General features: G+C 34.0%; 1 protein-coding gene across 1 annotated transcript in view; it reads left to right on the top strand.

Moving 5' to 3' along the window:
* Positions 1-5,994: 5,994 nt before the first annotated feature.
* LOC113082673 (mannosyl-oligosaccharide 1,2-alpha-mannosidase IC-like) overlaps positions 5,995-17,797 on the top strand; it is a 106,102-nt gene continuing 94,299 nt past the window's right edge. The window contains exon 1 of the mRNA XM_026254213.1: positions 5,995-6,114. Coding sequence (XP_026109998.1) covers positions 6,018-6,114 — 97 coding nt within the window. The 5' untranslated portion in view covers positions 5,995-6,017. The remainder of the gene's footprint in view (positions 6,115-17,797) is intronic.

Genomic DNA, 17,797 nt, shown 5'->3' with positions numbered 1-17,797 from the left:
TAAAAATAGATTTTTTTTTCCTGCAGTAAATGCATCTTGATTTAAGAATGTACAGATATTTGTACAGGCAAACAAGACAGAAGAGTTTTGCAGTGTATAGTTTAAAATTTTATATTTTTATTTAATTTAATTTTATAGTTTTAATTGAAATGTTGTATTTATCTTAATTTTCATTTATTCAATTTTTTTTTTTTCGTTTTAAAGTTTAAGTTTTTTTAGTACATCAAGTAAACTAAATGTAAACTAGAAACTGCCTTGGCAACTAGCTGAAAATAATATTTATCATTTAAAAGTTTTTTAGTTTAATATATTTATTTTATGATTATTATTTTATTTTATATATATATATATATATATATATATAATTTTATTTATTTTATTTATTATTTTATTATTTATTTTATTTATTATTTTATTATTTAATTTTATTTATTTAATTTTTTTTTGTTTTTAGTTAATTTTTAAATATTTAATTTCAGTTAAAATGTATTTATTTTAATTAAATTAAATAAAATAATTACAAGGGCCAATAACCAATTGCTAGAGTCAGTGCATCACTGCAGTTGCCGCTAGAAGCTCTGGTTGCCATAGAAACAGTCAGCATCCTGAGATGCTCGCTTGACACCAGCCTGAAGTAAATACTATTTTAATGCAGTCTGAGAATAAGAAACAACTTCCAGTTCATGCATTTCTTCAGTATTTCCCCATTCAGAGGGCTATAGGTTAGTCTTGTGAATATGCTCGCTGAGTGAACTGACTTTATTTGAAATGAAGATGTCAAAAATGATGCATTTAAAAAAAAAAAAAAATCCTTATTGTCTATTCAGAAAACAAGTCGAGTGCCCAAAACCCTGTGTGATTGAACTGAACCGGATTCTTCTGCTCATTTAGCCTCTAAGCACTGTATTTCTGTCTACTCTTCCTGTCCTCTTGTGCTCCTTAATCTGCGTCTCTGGCTTTTTCCAGCGCAGCTGCTCGCAATCACGAGCGACTGAGACCCTCCATCAGTTGACTTCCTCCTCATCACTTTAAGAGTGGATTTCACACACCCTCTCGATGCAGATTCACTGCTGTTATCCGTCCGAATGGGCTTCAGGAAACCTTTCTGTGTGCTGGTGTGTTTGAATATATCTCTCGTGAATGTCTCTAACCTGATGATGGCTAATGAACTATAAAGCAAATCTGAGGGCTAACACCTTCCAAAGTTTCACTATACTTTATACAGCACTCATTAGGCATTAGTCATTAAGGGAACAGAATCGTTCAGGTGGTTCAGAGAGATTACATGCCCCAAGAAACGTTTAGATGAGCGTAGTTTTCATGTTAAAACAACGGAACTTATCTGCTTGACAAAAATGGTGCATTTAACAGTATTTAACTGTAAAATTATGCAAAATGTACTATTAGATCTATTATTGATTTCCACTGTATAGAGTAAGGGAACTTACTGTTAACCACAACAGATTTTATTTTTTATTTATTGTTTTCCATTTAATTTTAGTATTATTAATTGTGTTGTAGGCTACTATAAAAATAAAATAAAAAATAAAACATAATATCTTTAGTTAGTACATCAAGTTAAGCTTAAATTAAATTAGAGTCAAATATATATATTTTATATTTTAGTTATAGTATTTTTTTTTTTTTGCCATTTTAATTGTCACTATTTTTATTTATTTTTATATCAGTTTATATGTACAGTTAAAATAATGTATTATTTTTTTGCCTTGGCAACTAGCTGAAATAAAGTAATTATTTAAGTTTTGTAAATTTTAAACTTAAGTTGTAGTAACTTTATTTGTGTGTTTTTGTCATTTTTATTAGTTTTTATTTTCCTTTAGGGTAAGTTGACTATATATAGAGAGAGAGAGTGGGAGAGATTTTATTAAATTTTATTGATTTTAGTTTTTTAACGGTGTCTTTGCATTTAGCTGAATTAAAGTTTTTCTGTCTTTTATTTCAGTTGAAAATGGAAAATGCATGCATTGATAAAACCGGAAAAACTGTAAGAAATGTGCACAAAATATTGTTTCCAAAAAAGTTTCCTTAAAATTTAGTTTTATTGCAGTAATATCAAAACAATTGAGAAAAAGATGACATTTTGGTTCAAGGCTCAAAGGTTTTTATTAAAGAATATTTTAAATATGCATGTGAGGAAAATGAATGTGAAACATCTCTCAGGAAGCCAAGGCTGATTTGCTCTCGTTAAAAATTAGACGATGCAAAAAAAATAAAAAATAAAAATCTTAATGGCCTTAAAACCAAGCATCCTTTTCTTTATGCAAAATTTAATTTCAGATTATTCTGTGGTGAGATATGACCTGGACATGTTTTGTAGGACATGAAGCAGGACCTTTGCATTAAATAAATTCTCATTACTGAATTAAATATTTATTACAGTAATGAGTATTGGATAGAAATAGAGCTTACCGGTAATTGTCATGAAAATAATGTCACAAAAAGAAAGTCTTTAATGATGCTTCATCTACCGAAAGCACAATAAAAAGATATTTTTCCGTTTGATTACGGGGTGAAACGAGCCAGATGTGTTCTTGACAGGTTACATGAGATTCACCATGTTTGTTCTTCATGAAGTTTGTTCGATGTCTGGAATAAAAGCCCATTAATGATCGCATCTCGCTTTCATCTCCTCTGGGGATCACATGCAGTTCACCGGGGACTCATTATGCTTCCATTTGGTCAATATAGATATATATTTCTCTCTTTCTGTGGCCGGCGTGCGGATGGTTTTGATGTGCCAGGGACTTTGCGAGAGGCTTATGCAATTTTAAGATAGCTGTATCACAGTGAGGAGCAATTCATCAGTGTCAGGCATGGGAATGTGTTCTGGTTTGCTGGAAACACTCCCAATGTTTGTGTAATGGCTTTATTTGCTCCTCATGTGAGCCGTCTGAGACATCTACATCACCTGTTTACTGAGATCTTAATAAAGGCCGTCTGCCGTCTCTGTGTGTGAGACATTATCTTCGTTTTCTGCATCTAAATTGTGATTGTTGCACACAGATCACATACAGACAGATTGCAAATCATAATTCTGTAGATTTACACGCTCTCCAAATGTTTATGAATCCTTTTATTAGTGCCATCTGGATTTCATGTCTGCACTTTATATGCTAATACGAGTGTGTGTGTGTGTGTGTGTGTATAGTGTTCAAAATATAATATATATAATCTTTTTTTTTTTATTATTAATACTTTTATCCAGCCAGGATGCATTAAATTGGTCAAAAGTATCAGTAAAGACATTTGGAATGTTACAATGTTGCAAATAAATGCTGTTCTTTGAACTTTCTATTCATCAAAGAATCCTGAAAGATAAAGTTTATATATATATATATATATATATATATATATATATATATATATATATATATATATATATAATTTTTTTTTTTTTAATTTTTTTTTTCACTGAAGATTGTTGAAAATTCAGCTTTGATCACAGAAATCAATTACACTTTACAATAAATTCACATAGAAAACAGCTGTATTAAGTTGTAATAATATTTCTTAATTTTTACTGTATTCTTGATCAGATAAATGCAGCTTTGGTGAACAGAATAGAGCTGGTTATAGAGTTAATTCAGTTATCTAATGGTGAGAGTTTTTTATTATATATATATATATATACACACACACGCACACACACACACACACACACATATATATATATATATATATATATTTATTTGCATATTGATTCATATTTTAAAACATTTCATCACACATAATGTGTTATATGCTTAATGAAATGCCTTTAAATATTAGCCCAAAAAATAATAAAAATTGTGCTAAATAGTAATGCGTATGCAATAACACACAATATATATAAAATAATTATATACACAAATTATGTTTGGAATAAAGCTCATAAAGCATGCTTTGCACTCAATAACTAATTGCAATCAACAATTGCTTTAAATTTAAAGGCAGTTCATTTTGTTTTAATAAAGTGGATTTAGAGGTCATTATATTGTTTTATAGCCATATTTTTGAGCATAAGCATCATTATTGGCAGTGTTAGCTACTCTGATTCATATATAATATACTGCATACTGTCACTGTATGTCACTATACAGACTAGTGTTCAAATAGTATTTGTCTTATGACAGATCTGTGTGTGTGTGTGTGTGTGTGTGTGTAAAGCCTCTGCTGGTGCTTTAGTCATATTTAGCTGCTCGTATGACTGTTGTCTGCCGTCAGAGACAGTAGTGTGAGGGTTATATGGGTGTTCATTCATTCTGGAAACAGAAAAGGAAAGACACGTATGTTTGATTTCTGCTCGGACAGCAGCACAGAACGTGTTTACACTGTTAGATGTGTTCATGTAACTCTGCCGGTAGATAAAGTGGACATGAAGAGCAAACAGGTAGAAGAACTGCTATGTGTTCTCCTTTTCTTTTACCCCGAACTGCCTCAGGAGAGACAAAACAAGCACGTCTCAAAACCGAAGCGTTGCAGTCGCTCTGAGCAAAAAGCCCAGCATCGCTCATCAGTAACAGACGATCACGAACGCTTGATGCAACACAAGAATCGTCCACATCCCGGCCCAGCTGCTCCTTCATCTCCAGCTCAAATAAGCATCGCGGTTGGGATTTCTTCCTGCTAATTCCCTATTATGTCGAAAAACCTTTTATTGCATCGCTGGAGGCGATCCCACATCAATTACTGGCTTCCTCCTCAAGGGAAGAGAGTCTTTTTCAGAGCCTGCATTCTGGAGGTTGTTGGTGCCAGGCGTCATCTGGAGCTTCTCTCGTCCTGGCTGTGCTCGGAAACTCGTTCAGAGCTCAAACCCGGGAGATTTGCAAATGCACCGCCACCAGCTCAGAGCTCTGTGCACCGCAGCAGTAGAGCACGGCTTCTTTGTAATGTTCCTTAATCAGCTCCGAATCCATTCAAGAACCACAATCTTATTTTAAGTTTAGATATTAGGAGCCAAAATGGTGTTGTTATGAACATTTAAAAGTATAGTTTGCCCAAAAATTAAAATGTTGTCATCATTTAATCACCCTCGTGTCGTTCCAAACCTGTATGAGTTTGAGAACTTTCTGATGTTGATGGTTCCCATTGACTTGCATAGTATTTATTTTCATTCTATAGAAGTCAACATAAGAAAGCAGCTTGTGCAACTCCATATTTTTGTAGAAAGTTTTTTTTTCTTCTTTTTTTCCAGGAGTCTTTGAATGAATATAAAGTTCAAAAGCACAGCATTTGTTTGAAATGTAAATATTTTAATATAAATGTCATATTTTGATCAATTTAATGCATCATTGCTAAATAAGTATTATTTTTATTATTATTATTATTGTTTTAAAATATTTACTTTATTTATAATGTATATGCATAACAATACAAGTTTTTTTATACATTAGTTTTATTTATTCTTATTTGGTTTTCATTGCTTAAAAATATTAAGCTGCATTTATTTATTTATCTTTAAAAAGTCAATTTTTTAGAAGAATCCTGTTCAACACACTTACAGAACAAAACAACTCATTTGAATGTGCAATAGTTAATGGCGATGAGAAATCAATGATTATGCATCTATTAATTATTTTACTTGATTAATGCATGCAGGTAACAGTCCGTTTCTTGGATGTCGTCTGTATGTTGATGAAGCACATCTAATTATGACAGTGTGTCGCTTCCAGCAGAAATAAACCGAGCTTGTGGAACATGATTAAACTCTTTGTTGTTTTTCCTCGTCATTTATAACATGCTCATATTTCTTCCTGTAATTCTTCCAGTCCTCAAATGCATTTATCCATGCTTCAAAGCACCAGAGATATCATCGTCTAATGAGCTAAAGCCCGTATTCTTCTGATTCATCTTCATTTCTGCTTGTTGTTGATCTGTGAACATCTGTTCTTGATGGCTTTGGACATTTTAGCATCCTGCTATCTTGTTTTAGTTTGAAGCACATTAATATCTGCACACTAAACGTATTGTTAGAAGCAGATTTAATCTTAACCTGTTTGTTTTGTGTTTGTTTGCAGATGATGAAGTTTGCCTGGGACAGCTATAAACTTTACGCTTGGGGAAAGAATGAACTACGACCTCTGACCAGGAATGGACACATTGGGAATATGTTTGGTGAGTGAAGTTATTATTTCACGTCAAGATTTATGGTTGTCTTCATCTTTCATGGAAAAGCCTAGTGTAGACTATATTTGTGAATGAGTTGCTGACTATGTAGAATTTTCAAAGGTTGCATTTCTGTTAGAATGTTGTCTTAGAGAATTGCACAGGAAGTTGAATTAAAATTGGAACTGGAATGACAGGAAGAGGAATTTATCTACGACAATTCATTATAGTCTAATTAGACCAACACACGTTTTTGTGGCGATGCAAATTGTATGCACATTTTTATGCGTATGTAATGATATGTATTTAGATTTTTTGTTTATGAGGTCTATGCATCATAAATTGACTTTAATAAATTTAGTTGAAATTTAATAAATCAGATAATATTTATAATGTGGTTAAAATTTTTATTATTTGTTTTGTTTTGATTAAATATGTCTTTAAACATCTTAAAATGAAATTTATAAAATATAATAAAATAGAAAATGTATAATTAATTTCTATATTTTATTATATTTTTATTTCATTTAGATTTTTGTGACAATACAACTATGCCTTTTTTTTGTTATTGTATGCCATTTTATATACATACAGTGTGTATGTATGTATGTATATATATATATATATATATATATATATATATATATATATATATATATGTATATGTGTGTATATTCAGAACAATAAATAGGTTTTAAGAAATTAGTTATCATTTATAAATCATTTAGTGACTCTATAGTTTGGTTCTATTTGATGTCATTTGTTTATAGTTATAGTTAAAATGTATAGATATAGTTAAACAATATAATGAACTAGATAAAAAAGTTTGTCAAGACAAACTTTAAATTGGCTTGAGAGCCTAGCGTGAAAGTTTTAAGCAGTTGTTGCCTGACTAGAGAGTTGGAAAAGTTTGAAAAGTTAAAACCGTTTTAAGTTCAATGGCAAGTTACAAGCATGTCACTAGCATGTTTCTAGCATGATTAGTGTGGTACTAGCATTTTCCTAGCATGATTAGCAAGTGACTAGCATGTTCTTAGCATGATTAGCAAGTGACTAGCATGCTGCTAGCATGATACTAGCATGTCATTAGTATATTTAGCAAGTGACTAGCATGTTCTTAGCATGATTAGCAAGTGGATAGCATGTCGTTAACATGATTACAAAGTTACTAGCATGTAGCTAGCATGTTTCTAGCATGATTAGCAGGTTACTGGCATGTTGCTATTATTTTGTAGCATGATTGGCAGGTGACTAGCATGTCGCTAGCATGTCGCTAACATGTTTCTACCATTATTAGCATGTTACTAGCATGATATATATATGTTCAGAACAATAAATAGGTTTTAAGAAATTATTTATCATTTATAAATCATTTAGTGACTCTAGTTTGGTTCTATTTAATGTCATTTGTTTATAGTTATAGTTAACATCTATAGATATAGTTAAACAATATAATGAAATATGTACACTTTCTATGCATCTCATATCAAGCATTTATTATTAATACCATTTTGTATTTCTGGAAAAATGTATTTCACAATTATTTTTTTATTCTAAAATTATATAATATAATTCTGCCTCCTGTTGCAACCTCAGTTATCATTTAAAATATATTAATTGTGTTCTCTTGAAATCACTTTATGACTCTCTTCATAAGCATCAGTCTGCTTTCAATGCATTCAGAGACCTGCAGCTTTAGACCTGCTCCAGTACTGTAATACTGTATTGTAGAAATATCAACAAACTTGACATTTGGAATACTGCTTTACAATCAGAAGTGAGGAACATGGATTTTAGCCGGTTGTAGACAATATGAAAGGTCAGTGTGGGAATGAGATCAGCACCGTCCTCTCATCTGACATCAAACTGAGCGAATTGTTTTCTCATGTGCTCTGTAGGACAGTATTTTGACCAAGAGCCGAGCTTAGATAGAACTGCAACGTCTGTCTGGCTGACATTTAAATTGACCAATCACAGATGGTTTGTCGTTGGTTTAGGGGCGGGGCTATCTGGTGTAGTTCCTGTGGTGGCAAAAACATAGAGATTGAATCTTTTTTCTGACACCTTACTGAATAGTTATGAATAGTTTAAGTGTTTTCTAACAGAATAGCGACGTCCCACAGACCCCAGGGTCAAACTCCAGTCCTTTATCACTTAATTGCTGTTTTCTGTCAGAGCAACCCAATTAGCCTCGGGAAACTATCTGCCTTGCCAATCGGATGATCGATGCAGGATGTGAATTAGTCATTTTGTGACAAATTCTTTCAAGCTTGGGAAAAAAGACGTCCTACTTTGTGAAACGACTAATCCGATAATCCAACAGGGTTGTGCGTTTCTTACCGCGCACAGGTTTCCCGCCTCTTACAAGTTCCTTGATCTTTACGTGTCCCTGTGAAGCCGAGTATGAAATTGAATGGCGTGTCCTTTAGTTCAATCCCATGAGTAAATAGACACGCAGGAAGATTGCATCTGAATTTAGCCGACTTGTCAAAAACATGCTGATGGACTGAAAGTCACTGGGATGTCCCTGTACCTGCGTGTTTCTAATGCTCATATCTAATATTGTTTTTAATGCATGTCTTTTTCTCTGTCTCCCTTCATATTCAGTACCTGTTCTGTACGTTAGGGATTTTTCCTTTTCATTATTGTGAAGCAAACTAGAAAACAGAGTCGAAAACAGGAAATGAATAATTCAGAAAGGATCCACACACTAAAATAGAGAATTATTGTTTTTGCTTGCTAGTTTTCACAGGTGTTATTAACATGGGAGCAAAAAGCAAAAACATATTATTATTGGTGCTGGTTATACAAACAGTGGCATTATTAAAACTTATTACAGTGGCTGATGATAAAAACAATATACTGTAATATACTGTCCCCAGCTGAAGTTTTTTCCATAGAAAGACAGACATGTATAGTGATGAAAGCCAATATATTAAATGGCACAGATGTTTATTCACGGAGTAATCCACTATTTTGTTGAAGGGGGTCAGAATGGAAAGTTTCACCTGAGATTTGGAGCCAAATTAGAGGGGTGTAAAAATGACTTTAGAAAGCTGGCAGCATCATTATTTTATTTGTAGATGGAGATTGTTAGGTCTACTAGTGAAATCTGTTGATTTTAGCCATATTTGTTTCATTGTATGCCAATGGGGGCATTCAGAAATGGCAAAGAAAGCACTTTTTGCCTCAAGTTTACCTGCCTGTAACTCAAGAGGTATTAAAGATATCTTAACATCCTTTTAGATTCTGGTTCTTAATAAACTTTTCTTTTGGTATCTTCATTTTAAAGGCCCTCGAAGTTTCAAAAACAGAGTATTTGGAGATCTCAATGTGGCTCCATGAGCAAACTGCACAAATATTGTACACATTTTCAATGGTCAAGAACCATATGTATGTCATTTTGCATAAAGCTGATACTTCTTTCTTTTAAAGAGTAATATCTGAAGAACAAATCATGTTGAGACTAGAAATGCATCTTGTGATTTTCTTCCAACACAATTGCATAAAAAAATCCCTGCCAGCACCGAGACTCGAACCTGTGATATTTGCGTCTGACTCTCTAACCATTGGGCCACAATTGTAAAATTGGACCATGTAAATGTAAGGGTTGGACAGATGGTGGAAATTAGTCATTAAAAGCGAAATTACACTCAATGACAGAGCAACAACGGCCATGAAAAGATCTGGCATGATGTGATGAAAGCTATTTCGATGACTTTATTAACGATTAGAACGCGTCCATCCCGTGCGAGTTGTAGATCGTTTGATTGAAAGATCAAACTGTTTAATGAATGTTTCACTTGTGTTGTAGTTTCGCTTCAGGCTCTGTTCAGACAGGACTAGTTTTCCCTGAGGGGAGTTTGCGTTTTATTTCACAGGCGTACTTTGTGATTTTAATTCTTTCCAAACTGAATACATCTGTAATTTAGGATAGAGTTGGAGCTGAACTATACATTACATGTGTATGGGTTTGCATTGATTTGATTGCACTCTTTGATTGAGTGTGTGAAGCCATTAGTTGGGAACGCTCTTTTCAACTCTAGCTTAACTTATAATTTAAAGTAGTTCAAATACCATTTTTTTTCACTGAAATGCTATTGAAAAACCATTTTTGGTTCCTCAATGATGCGAAGAGTTAGATGTAGTACAAGAAGTTTCACTTTGGTTACATTTGCTGCTTATTCTTGCCCCAAAAATGACGATTGCAACCTATTTTGCTGTCATACAAGATATATTTTATAAAGTGGTCAAATGGACCCTTTGCAACGAAATACATAAAACAGAAAGAAATGTAAATTTAAACCCATGAATGAATGCAAACTGTTGATTTCTATAAAACAGGTTTGTAAGATGAATTAACTAGATTTTTATGTATCATCAACCTTAAAAGAACGTGAATTAGTGAACCACTACTCCTCCATCAGGTGACTACAAAGGTTATGATGACATGCATGTCCTTTATTTTCCCGGTCTGCATTAATTCAGCTCCTTTTTTCCATCCCGTTGTTTTTCTTCCTCACTTCCTGTATATTGTTGGCTTTTTCATTTCCGTTAGAGCACTTATGCCTCCTGCTTCTCCTTTATTTGCACTATCGGCCGGTTTCCATCTATTACGCATTACCTTCTCTCTCGCTCTCATTTAGCGGCTCTCGTGGTGAGAGTCTCCTGCTGTTCGAGGCTGCAGGCCATTACTGTTCATTACAGGCAGAGCCAGAGGTCAGCGGGGTCACAGGATACACTAACACTGCTGTAATAGAGAGACCAGGAACCAGAGAGCAGGACTCGTAGACAGACAGTTGAAGATAAAGCACTCAGGTCTCCGTTTTCATCAAAGGGTTTCAGCACAAGCTTTACATCATTAAACTCGATCTGCGATTGCTGAAGGAGAGCGCAGTGCTTGGAGGAGAAGAATCATGTCTTGGGCTTCGGTGCTGTTGCTTTACTGCTGGGAGCTTATAGGATGCAAGAAAGATAAACCAATCACTGTTGGGTATGCAAATAGACCTAAACGTCCAGAATTCAAAGTTTAAATGGAGCCTTTGCAACAAAATACACAAAAACAGAACAAATGTAAATTTGCAAACTGTTGATTTCTATAAAACAGATTTAAAAGATGAATTAACTCTATTTTTACAGAAACATAATAATAAATAAATATAAATAAATAAATAAATAAATAAATACATTATTGGAAAAATAAAAGTACGTTTTATGACTTTGAAACTAAAACGGTATTTAACATAAATAATATCTAGTTTTTGTTGCAACCTTTAACTCTGCCATCAAAGAAACATTTGTAACACAGTTGTAACCTTGGAGGTTGCTAATCGGTTCTTAGCATGTTGCTACAGTGTGTCGTCGCTACAGTAGGGTGTTTTGGGTAAGTTGCTAGGTTGTTGCTACTATGTGGTTGATAGAGTGTTGTGGGACGTTGCCAGAACGTTACTATATAGTTATAAGGGTGTCGTGGGTGGTTTGCTAGATAATTGATATGTTCTGAATGTTGCTTGTTGGTTGCTTACTGTTTTGCGTTCAATTCTCTGTGATACTCTTTTAGCACCGAATGTTGAGCTTTGATCACATCACTGACCCCAAATATGAGCAATAGTAATATTGATGCCACCTTAATAAACGGCACTGACAAATCAATGTCAGAGTAACAGCTTAATGTTTCTCTCCACTTCTGTGATCAAGTGCATCGATTGCATTGGACCTGTAATCAATCGGTGAGAAGTCACGGGATAAAACTGCAGATGCGCTCTCACTTAAATCCATGCATTTCTGACAAACTTGTTTGTAACACCTAATCAATGACAGCGCTGTGCCCCAGACACTGTGAAGGCACACTGAATGTGCTAATGTAATTCAGTTTTTTCAGACGTGTCTCTGGCTGTGAGTTTGCATTTGCATTCTGCTGATTCAGATGCATTTAAAGTGCTCTTCTTTAAAACAGCTACGGTTGTTTACAACAGGGGCATAGCCATCTTTTCAGAAGTGAGGGGGACAGAAATTACACACACATACATGCATACACACATACATACATACATATATATATAAAACATTACAATATAACGTTTCTATCTATATAGCCTACCAGTCAACAGTTTGTGAACAGTTAGATTTTTTTGTTTTTAAAGAAGTCTCTTCTGCTCACCAAGCCTGCATTTATTTGAAATCAGCTTTGAAATCTCATTAAATTACATTTTGAAATATATTAAAATAGAAAAATTATTTTAAATAGGCTAGTAAAAATATTTCCATTAACAGGCTTACTGTTCAAAAACTTCTGACTGGTAGGATACTATAGGCAACTTAAAATTTCTAGCTTTTAATTGGCTTATAAATCTATAACTGCTGGACAGTAACAAATAATAATGATCTGTTTATGTACTACAAACACTTTTTTTAATCCCAATAAGGCAGAATAGTTTTTATACTGTAATAATAGCATTTTTCATATACTTTATTTATCACCTGCTGGAGATGACTTGAAAAAAACACATTGTCGCAATCGTGTCTGTTTTTCTCATAGACTGTATAAAAGGTTTTATAATAATAAAACCTTGGACGCTGTTGCCCATATTAGGAGTTTCCTGGTATGATTTTCTGCTCGAGAGCGCCCTCCGGCTTCGAGTATGAATGAAACACACACTGCAAGAGAGTTTAGCGCTCCGTGATGTTCGTCTCGCCTTCTAGGTACAAATAAAACATCAGGTCATGCGCAAACTATCCTGTCTCTTTGAGTTAAAATTTTCATTTATTCACACCAGCTCTTGAAAACCTCTATATGAACACACTTGACCGAAAAAGTGTGGGGGACAAATTTCTGTGTTATCAAAAGTGTCATTTATTTATTACTATTATCTACTGCTTAAAATACCTGGGGGAGGGGAGCTTGTCATACAAAAGATTTAAATATTTCAAATATAACTCTGACTGAATCATTTGAATCATTGAGTCATTGACTAAAGACTCACTCTGACCTGAATTGTAAATTTGTGAGTGAATCATTTAGTGCAGTTCACGAACCGATTTAACAGGTTTATTGAAAACAATCAGCTTATTCACGACATAGCATGTGGTGATTTCTCCAGTTCAAAATATGAACCAGTTGGAATGTTATAAAATAAAAGTTTCTCTAAATAAATAAAAATACTCAGATAAAGTACTGATGCTGTAAGAAATCGAAAATGTGACCCTGGACCACGAAAACTTAAGTCTCTGGGGTGTATTTGTAGCAATAGGCGAAAAAAACAAACAAAAAAAAACACTGTATGGGTCAAAATGATAGATTAAAGATAGATGCCAAAAATCATTAGGATCATGTTCCATGAAGATATTTAGTAAATGTCCTACCATGAATATATCAAACGTTATTTTTGATTAGTAATATGCATTCCTAAAAACTTTATTTGGACAACTTCAAAGGTGATTTTCTCAGTATTTTGATTTTTCTACTCCCTCAGATTTCCATTTATTCCAGATTTTTTTCAAATATTGTCTGATGCTAATCAACCATACGTCAATGGAAAGCCAATTTATTCAGCTTTCAGATGATGCATGAATCTCAATTTCGGAAAATTGACACTTAAGACTGGTTTTGTGGTCCAGGGTCACAAATATAGTCATGCAAGATAAGGCATAAACATGTACTTTATAAGTATTAAATATGCTAGGAACATGCATGCTAATAAGCAGCTAGTTAATAGTGAGTATAACAAAAGTGTTACTAAATGACTTTGTTATTGTGAGTCAGTCCCTGTTTCTCCAGGTCCAGCCCAGTTAGAAACAGTAGTTTGGAATGGGAATCTTGCATCTGTTGAGGCTTATAAATGGTGCAAATCATTGTGCAGCCCACCACTTCCAGACGGAGAGAACAAATGTGTTACATGCCAGTTGGAATGTACAAGACTGACCCTGGACCGTCTCCAAATCCACCCCTAAACCCCCTGTGTCTGGTCTGGAGGCGCCAACGCAGAGGAGCATTGTGGGATTTTTAATGAAGCCCAACTCGATCTACCGTGTGTCCATGGAAACTTCGCTTTCCTTCGCTTGCTTTTCACCAAAACTGAGACAAACTAACAATCAAAGCTGACCTTGAAATAACCTCCAACACCTCGGCCTCTTTTGGCAACTGGATGAGAAGAGCGATTGAATGAACTCCAGAAACTCGCAGTTAAACACAGAGCCAGAGGAAACATTTCAGCTCAATCTCAGTGTAATCTGCTTGAGAAACAACTACCTCAATTCATGCAAAAGCAATACTACCTCCAAAAATATTTTGGTGTAAATGTAAAATGTATGTATTTGAATTGCATTTGGATCATACAGTTATGCATTAATGAAATGGGTCAAAGTTCGGTAATAAATTGAATGCATTTTAAATACACCGTAATCATGTTATAATCAATGCATTTGTTTGAGTCTCATACATTTTTACTAACTGAATATTGCATGCAATCCATAATTTAACCATGTTCATCCATTTAAAAAAATAATAAACAATGAACAGACTATGATGATTGTAAGTAATTTGAAGGAATGGATTTTGAGATTTTGGATTGGATTTTTGGATTTTGCGTGCAGAAATCTTACCTAAGCTCATTAGTTTGGTAAAACTGTGTAATTAAAATGGGTTGGAAATGGTTTTTATATGCAATTCAAACACATAAATCTTACATTTAGGCTTTATGATTTTTTAGTGCGCATATGAACAGTTTTAATTTACTCCCCTCATTGTCATTCTGAAGCTATATTATTTTCTTCCATGAAACACAAAGAGTGTTTGGAGGTTGTTTTAGTCAGCTTCTGTTTACCAAGGAAAGATGATGATGGTTTATGCAGTCAAGCTCCAAAATGGCCAAAACAAATCATAAAATTATAATAACAGTCATGCATATGGCCTGCAATTTTAAGTTGTTATTCACTAATAATCTTCCCATCTGCTGGAGCTCTTAAATGTGTGTGCATTTATTTACAAAATAAAATGAGTTCATGCATATGTGACATGAAATGAGATTTTGAGAGCTGTGGCAAAGGGGAAGATTATCTGTTGCTTTGATATTGATTTCAAGATTTCTATATGTCACATTAAAACACATACACACACACATACATGCACACAAAACTGATTGTTTTACATGACTTTCTCTATGCAAGTTTGTGGTTCTTGACTAGAATATAACGTGGGCTTAACTTTGCTGGATGACTCACACAACCAGTTTGTTGTATTGCATCGCAAAGCTCAAGTTATTTTTAGGTTGATTTCATCTAAAGAAGATGATGTTTATGCCATACTTATTTTGTCAGTGTTATTCAAGTGTTTGGAGTTAGTCAGACATAACTTCAAAATAACACTGTTTACTTTTTAAATGCATGTTCCTAGTCTGATAATGACGTGAAATGGGTTGCAAATTTTATGCTTTAAAAAAAAAAAATTGCTCTAGTTTTCCCAACCTGCTGCATGTAGAAAAACACGAGTGCATGAGTTTAGCCGTCTTAATGCATTGTTTACTAGTCACATCCTGTCACAGATAACAGATTAAAGCTGGATGCAGCTCCTTAATACGTTCACCGCTATAACATGTAGGTCAGTAACGTAAGCTGTTCATTAAAACACACAGCAGACATCAACTGCTTCCAGCCTGTCGTGAAACGTGCTGGTTTGACAGGAACACCACTTTACCGGTCACAGGAACAACCCGTGATGTCGAGCCGCTCCAATCTCATGCCTGTTTCCTGTAACTGTAGATGTTCTGTAGGCTTTAATGGGATTGACTGTGGTTCAGCCACCAGCGGCTCCCAGCAGCATGTGCTCTCCATTCTTATCACACTTGTGTCCTTTAATCACATCTCATTTCCTGAACCTCTCGTCTCGTCTCCTCTTCTCCCTGGAGACTCAGAGTAACAGGTCACTGCTTTTGACACAGTCTTGCTGAACTAGTATTAGTTATATACTATTATGATATTTATTGTGGAAGCCCGTTTATGCCAAGAAATTTTTTTATTAAAAAAAGGTCAATGCAAAAGTTTATGTAATTTGATTAGACCTTGCAATTATTTGTGTGTGTGTGTGGTTTCTGCCATGAAGAAAAAAAAAAAAACGAATTGCAACGTTTTATCTCACAATTCAGACTTCTTTTTCTTCTCACCATTGAAAGTTTATATCTTGGACTTCTGAATTTATATCTCGCAATTCTGAGTATATACCTTGCCATTCTTTTTTTTTTTATTATTATTATTACAAGGGAATTGTATTGCGAGACCTCACAATTGGGTATTTTATCTTTATTATTTAGTTTTTATCCCATGAAACAAGGGAAACAAGCTTCCATAATTTATTAATATTTTGAATTGGCTTTTATTTTTATCAATTCATATTTTTTCATTTCAGTTTGTTTTAGTAAATATGTAATATTTTGTTTTACTAAGTATTTTTTTCATTTTTTTTTTTTTCATTTTTTTTATATTTTTATTTTGCTTTAGTTTTAGTAATTGTAATTTTTACTAACTTCACAATTGCTGACATGAAAGAGAAGAATTGTGGAATATAGCAGTTATTTTAGTTTTCTTTTGGGTTAACTATTCTTTTAAGAGCTAGAATCTTCCTTACATCGATGTTAATTGCATTTTTTTTTCTAGTTACTCAGAATAAAATGTGGTCTAGTGACCTTCACTCTTGTGTTTCTATGAAGACTTTGCAATGAATTTTGTTGTGTTTTATAATTTAAAAGGGTTTTGCACCCTTAATCTAAGCCCTTCACAGCAGACTATTACACAACAGCCAGGGCAGCATAGTTTTTTTTTTTTTTTTTTTTTTTTTTTTTTGCAAGACCAGCATCAATAGGACAAAGTGCATTGGGTGTAATTTAAGTTATTGATCCACTTTACCTGTGTTTTGACTTGATGCATTATTGACAATAGATATTGGACTTTACAGAAATGTGGGGTCAATAGATCTATAAAAATGATTAAAGAATGTTAGCCTAGCCGAGATGAAAAGCGGATCATCTGACTGATTTGGAAGTATTTATACATGATCACATCATTGCTTGAGCACGTATCTCAGACTCCTTCAGTCCTTCACTCCAACTCTTTATCAGCAAAGAACTGTGCTTTATTAACAGCATTTTATATCAAGCTTTGTGTAGACTCCCCCTTCATGTCCCACGATACCTTGTGTTCTGCTGAGCGTGGCGGAAAGAGCCGGAAAAGGCCTGAAAACTGTGGGAGGACTGATCTCTGCAGGTCACCATGGACTCAGAATCGTTTCCTTTACTGAATTTGAATCGAGGAAGCAAAGACGAGACAGAATTGCAGTTCTGGAAGAAGTTACATTAAAATTAATTTCAAAGAAAATGACTGTCATTTTTAATTATAAAAGACAACTTTTGAATTTTGGTTTAAAAAGCATAGATGGATGAATGGGTGGGTGGATGATCTATAGATTGGTGGGTGGATGGATGGATGGATGAATAGATGGATGGGTGGGTGGATGGATGAATAAATGGGTGGTTAGGTGGTGAATGAGATATTGATGGGTGGATATATGGATGGACAGATGTTGGATGGATGGATATATAGATAGATGATGGATGAAAGAATGGATAAATAGATGGATGAATGTGTGGCTGGATGATATGTAGATGGGTGGATGGATAGATGGATGGATGAATAGATGAATGGG

Source organism: Carassius auratus, unplaced genomic scaffold (genome assembly GCF_003368295.1).
Source record: "Carassius auratus strain Wakin unplaced genomic scaffold, ASM336829v1 scaf_tig00036649, whole genome shotgun sequence".
Taxonomy (NCBI): Eukaryota; Metazoa; Chordata; class Actinopteri; order Cypriniformes; family Cyprinidae; genus Carassius; species Carassius auratus.
This window is presented reverse-complemented; position numbering and strand designations above follow the sequence as displayed.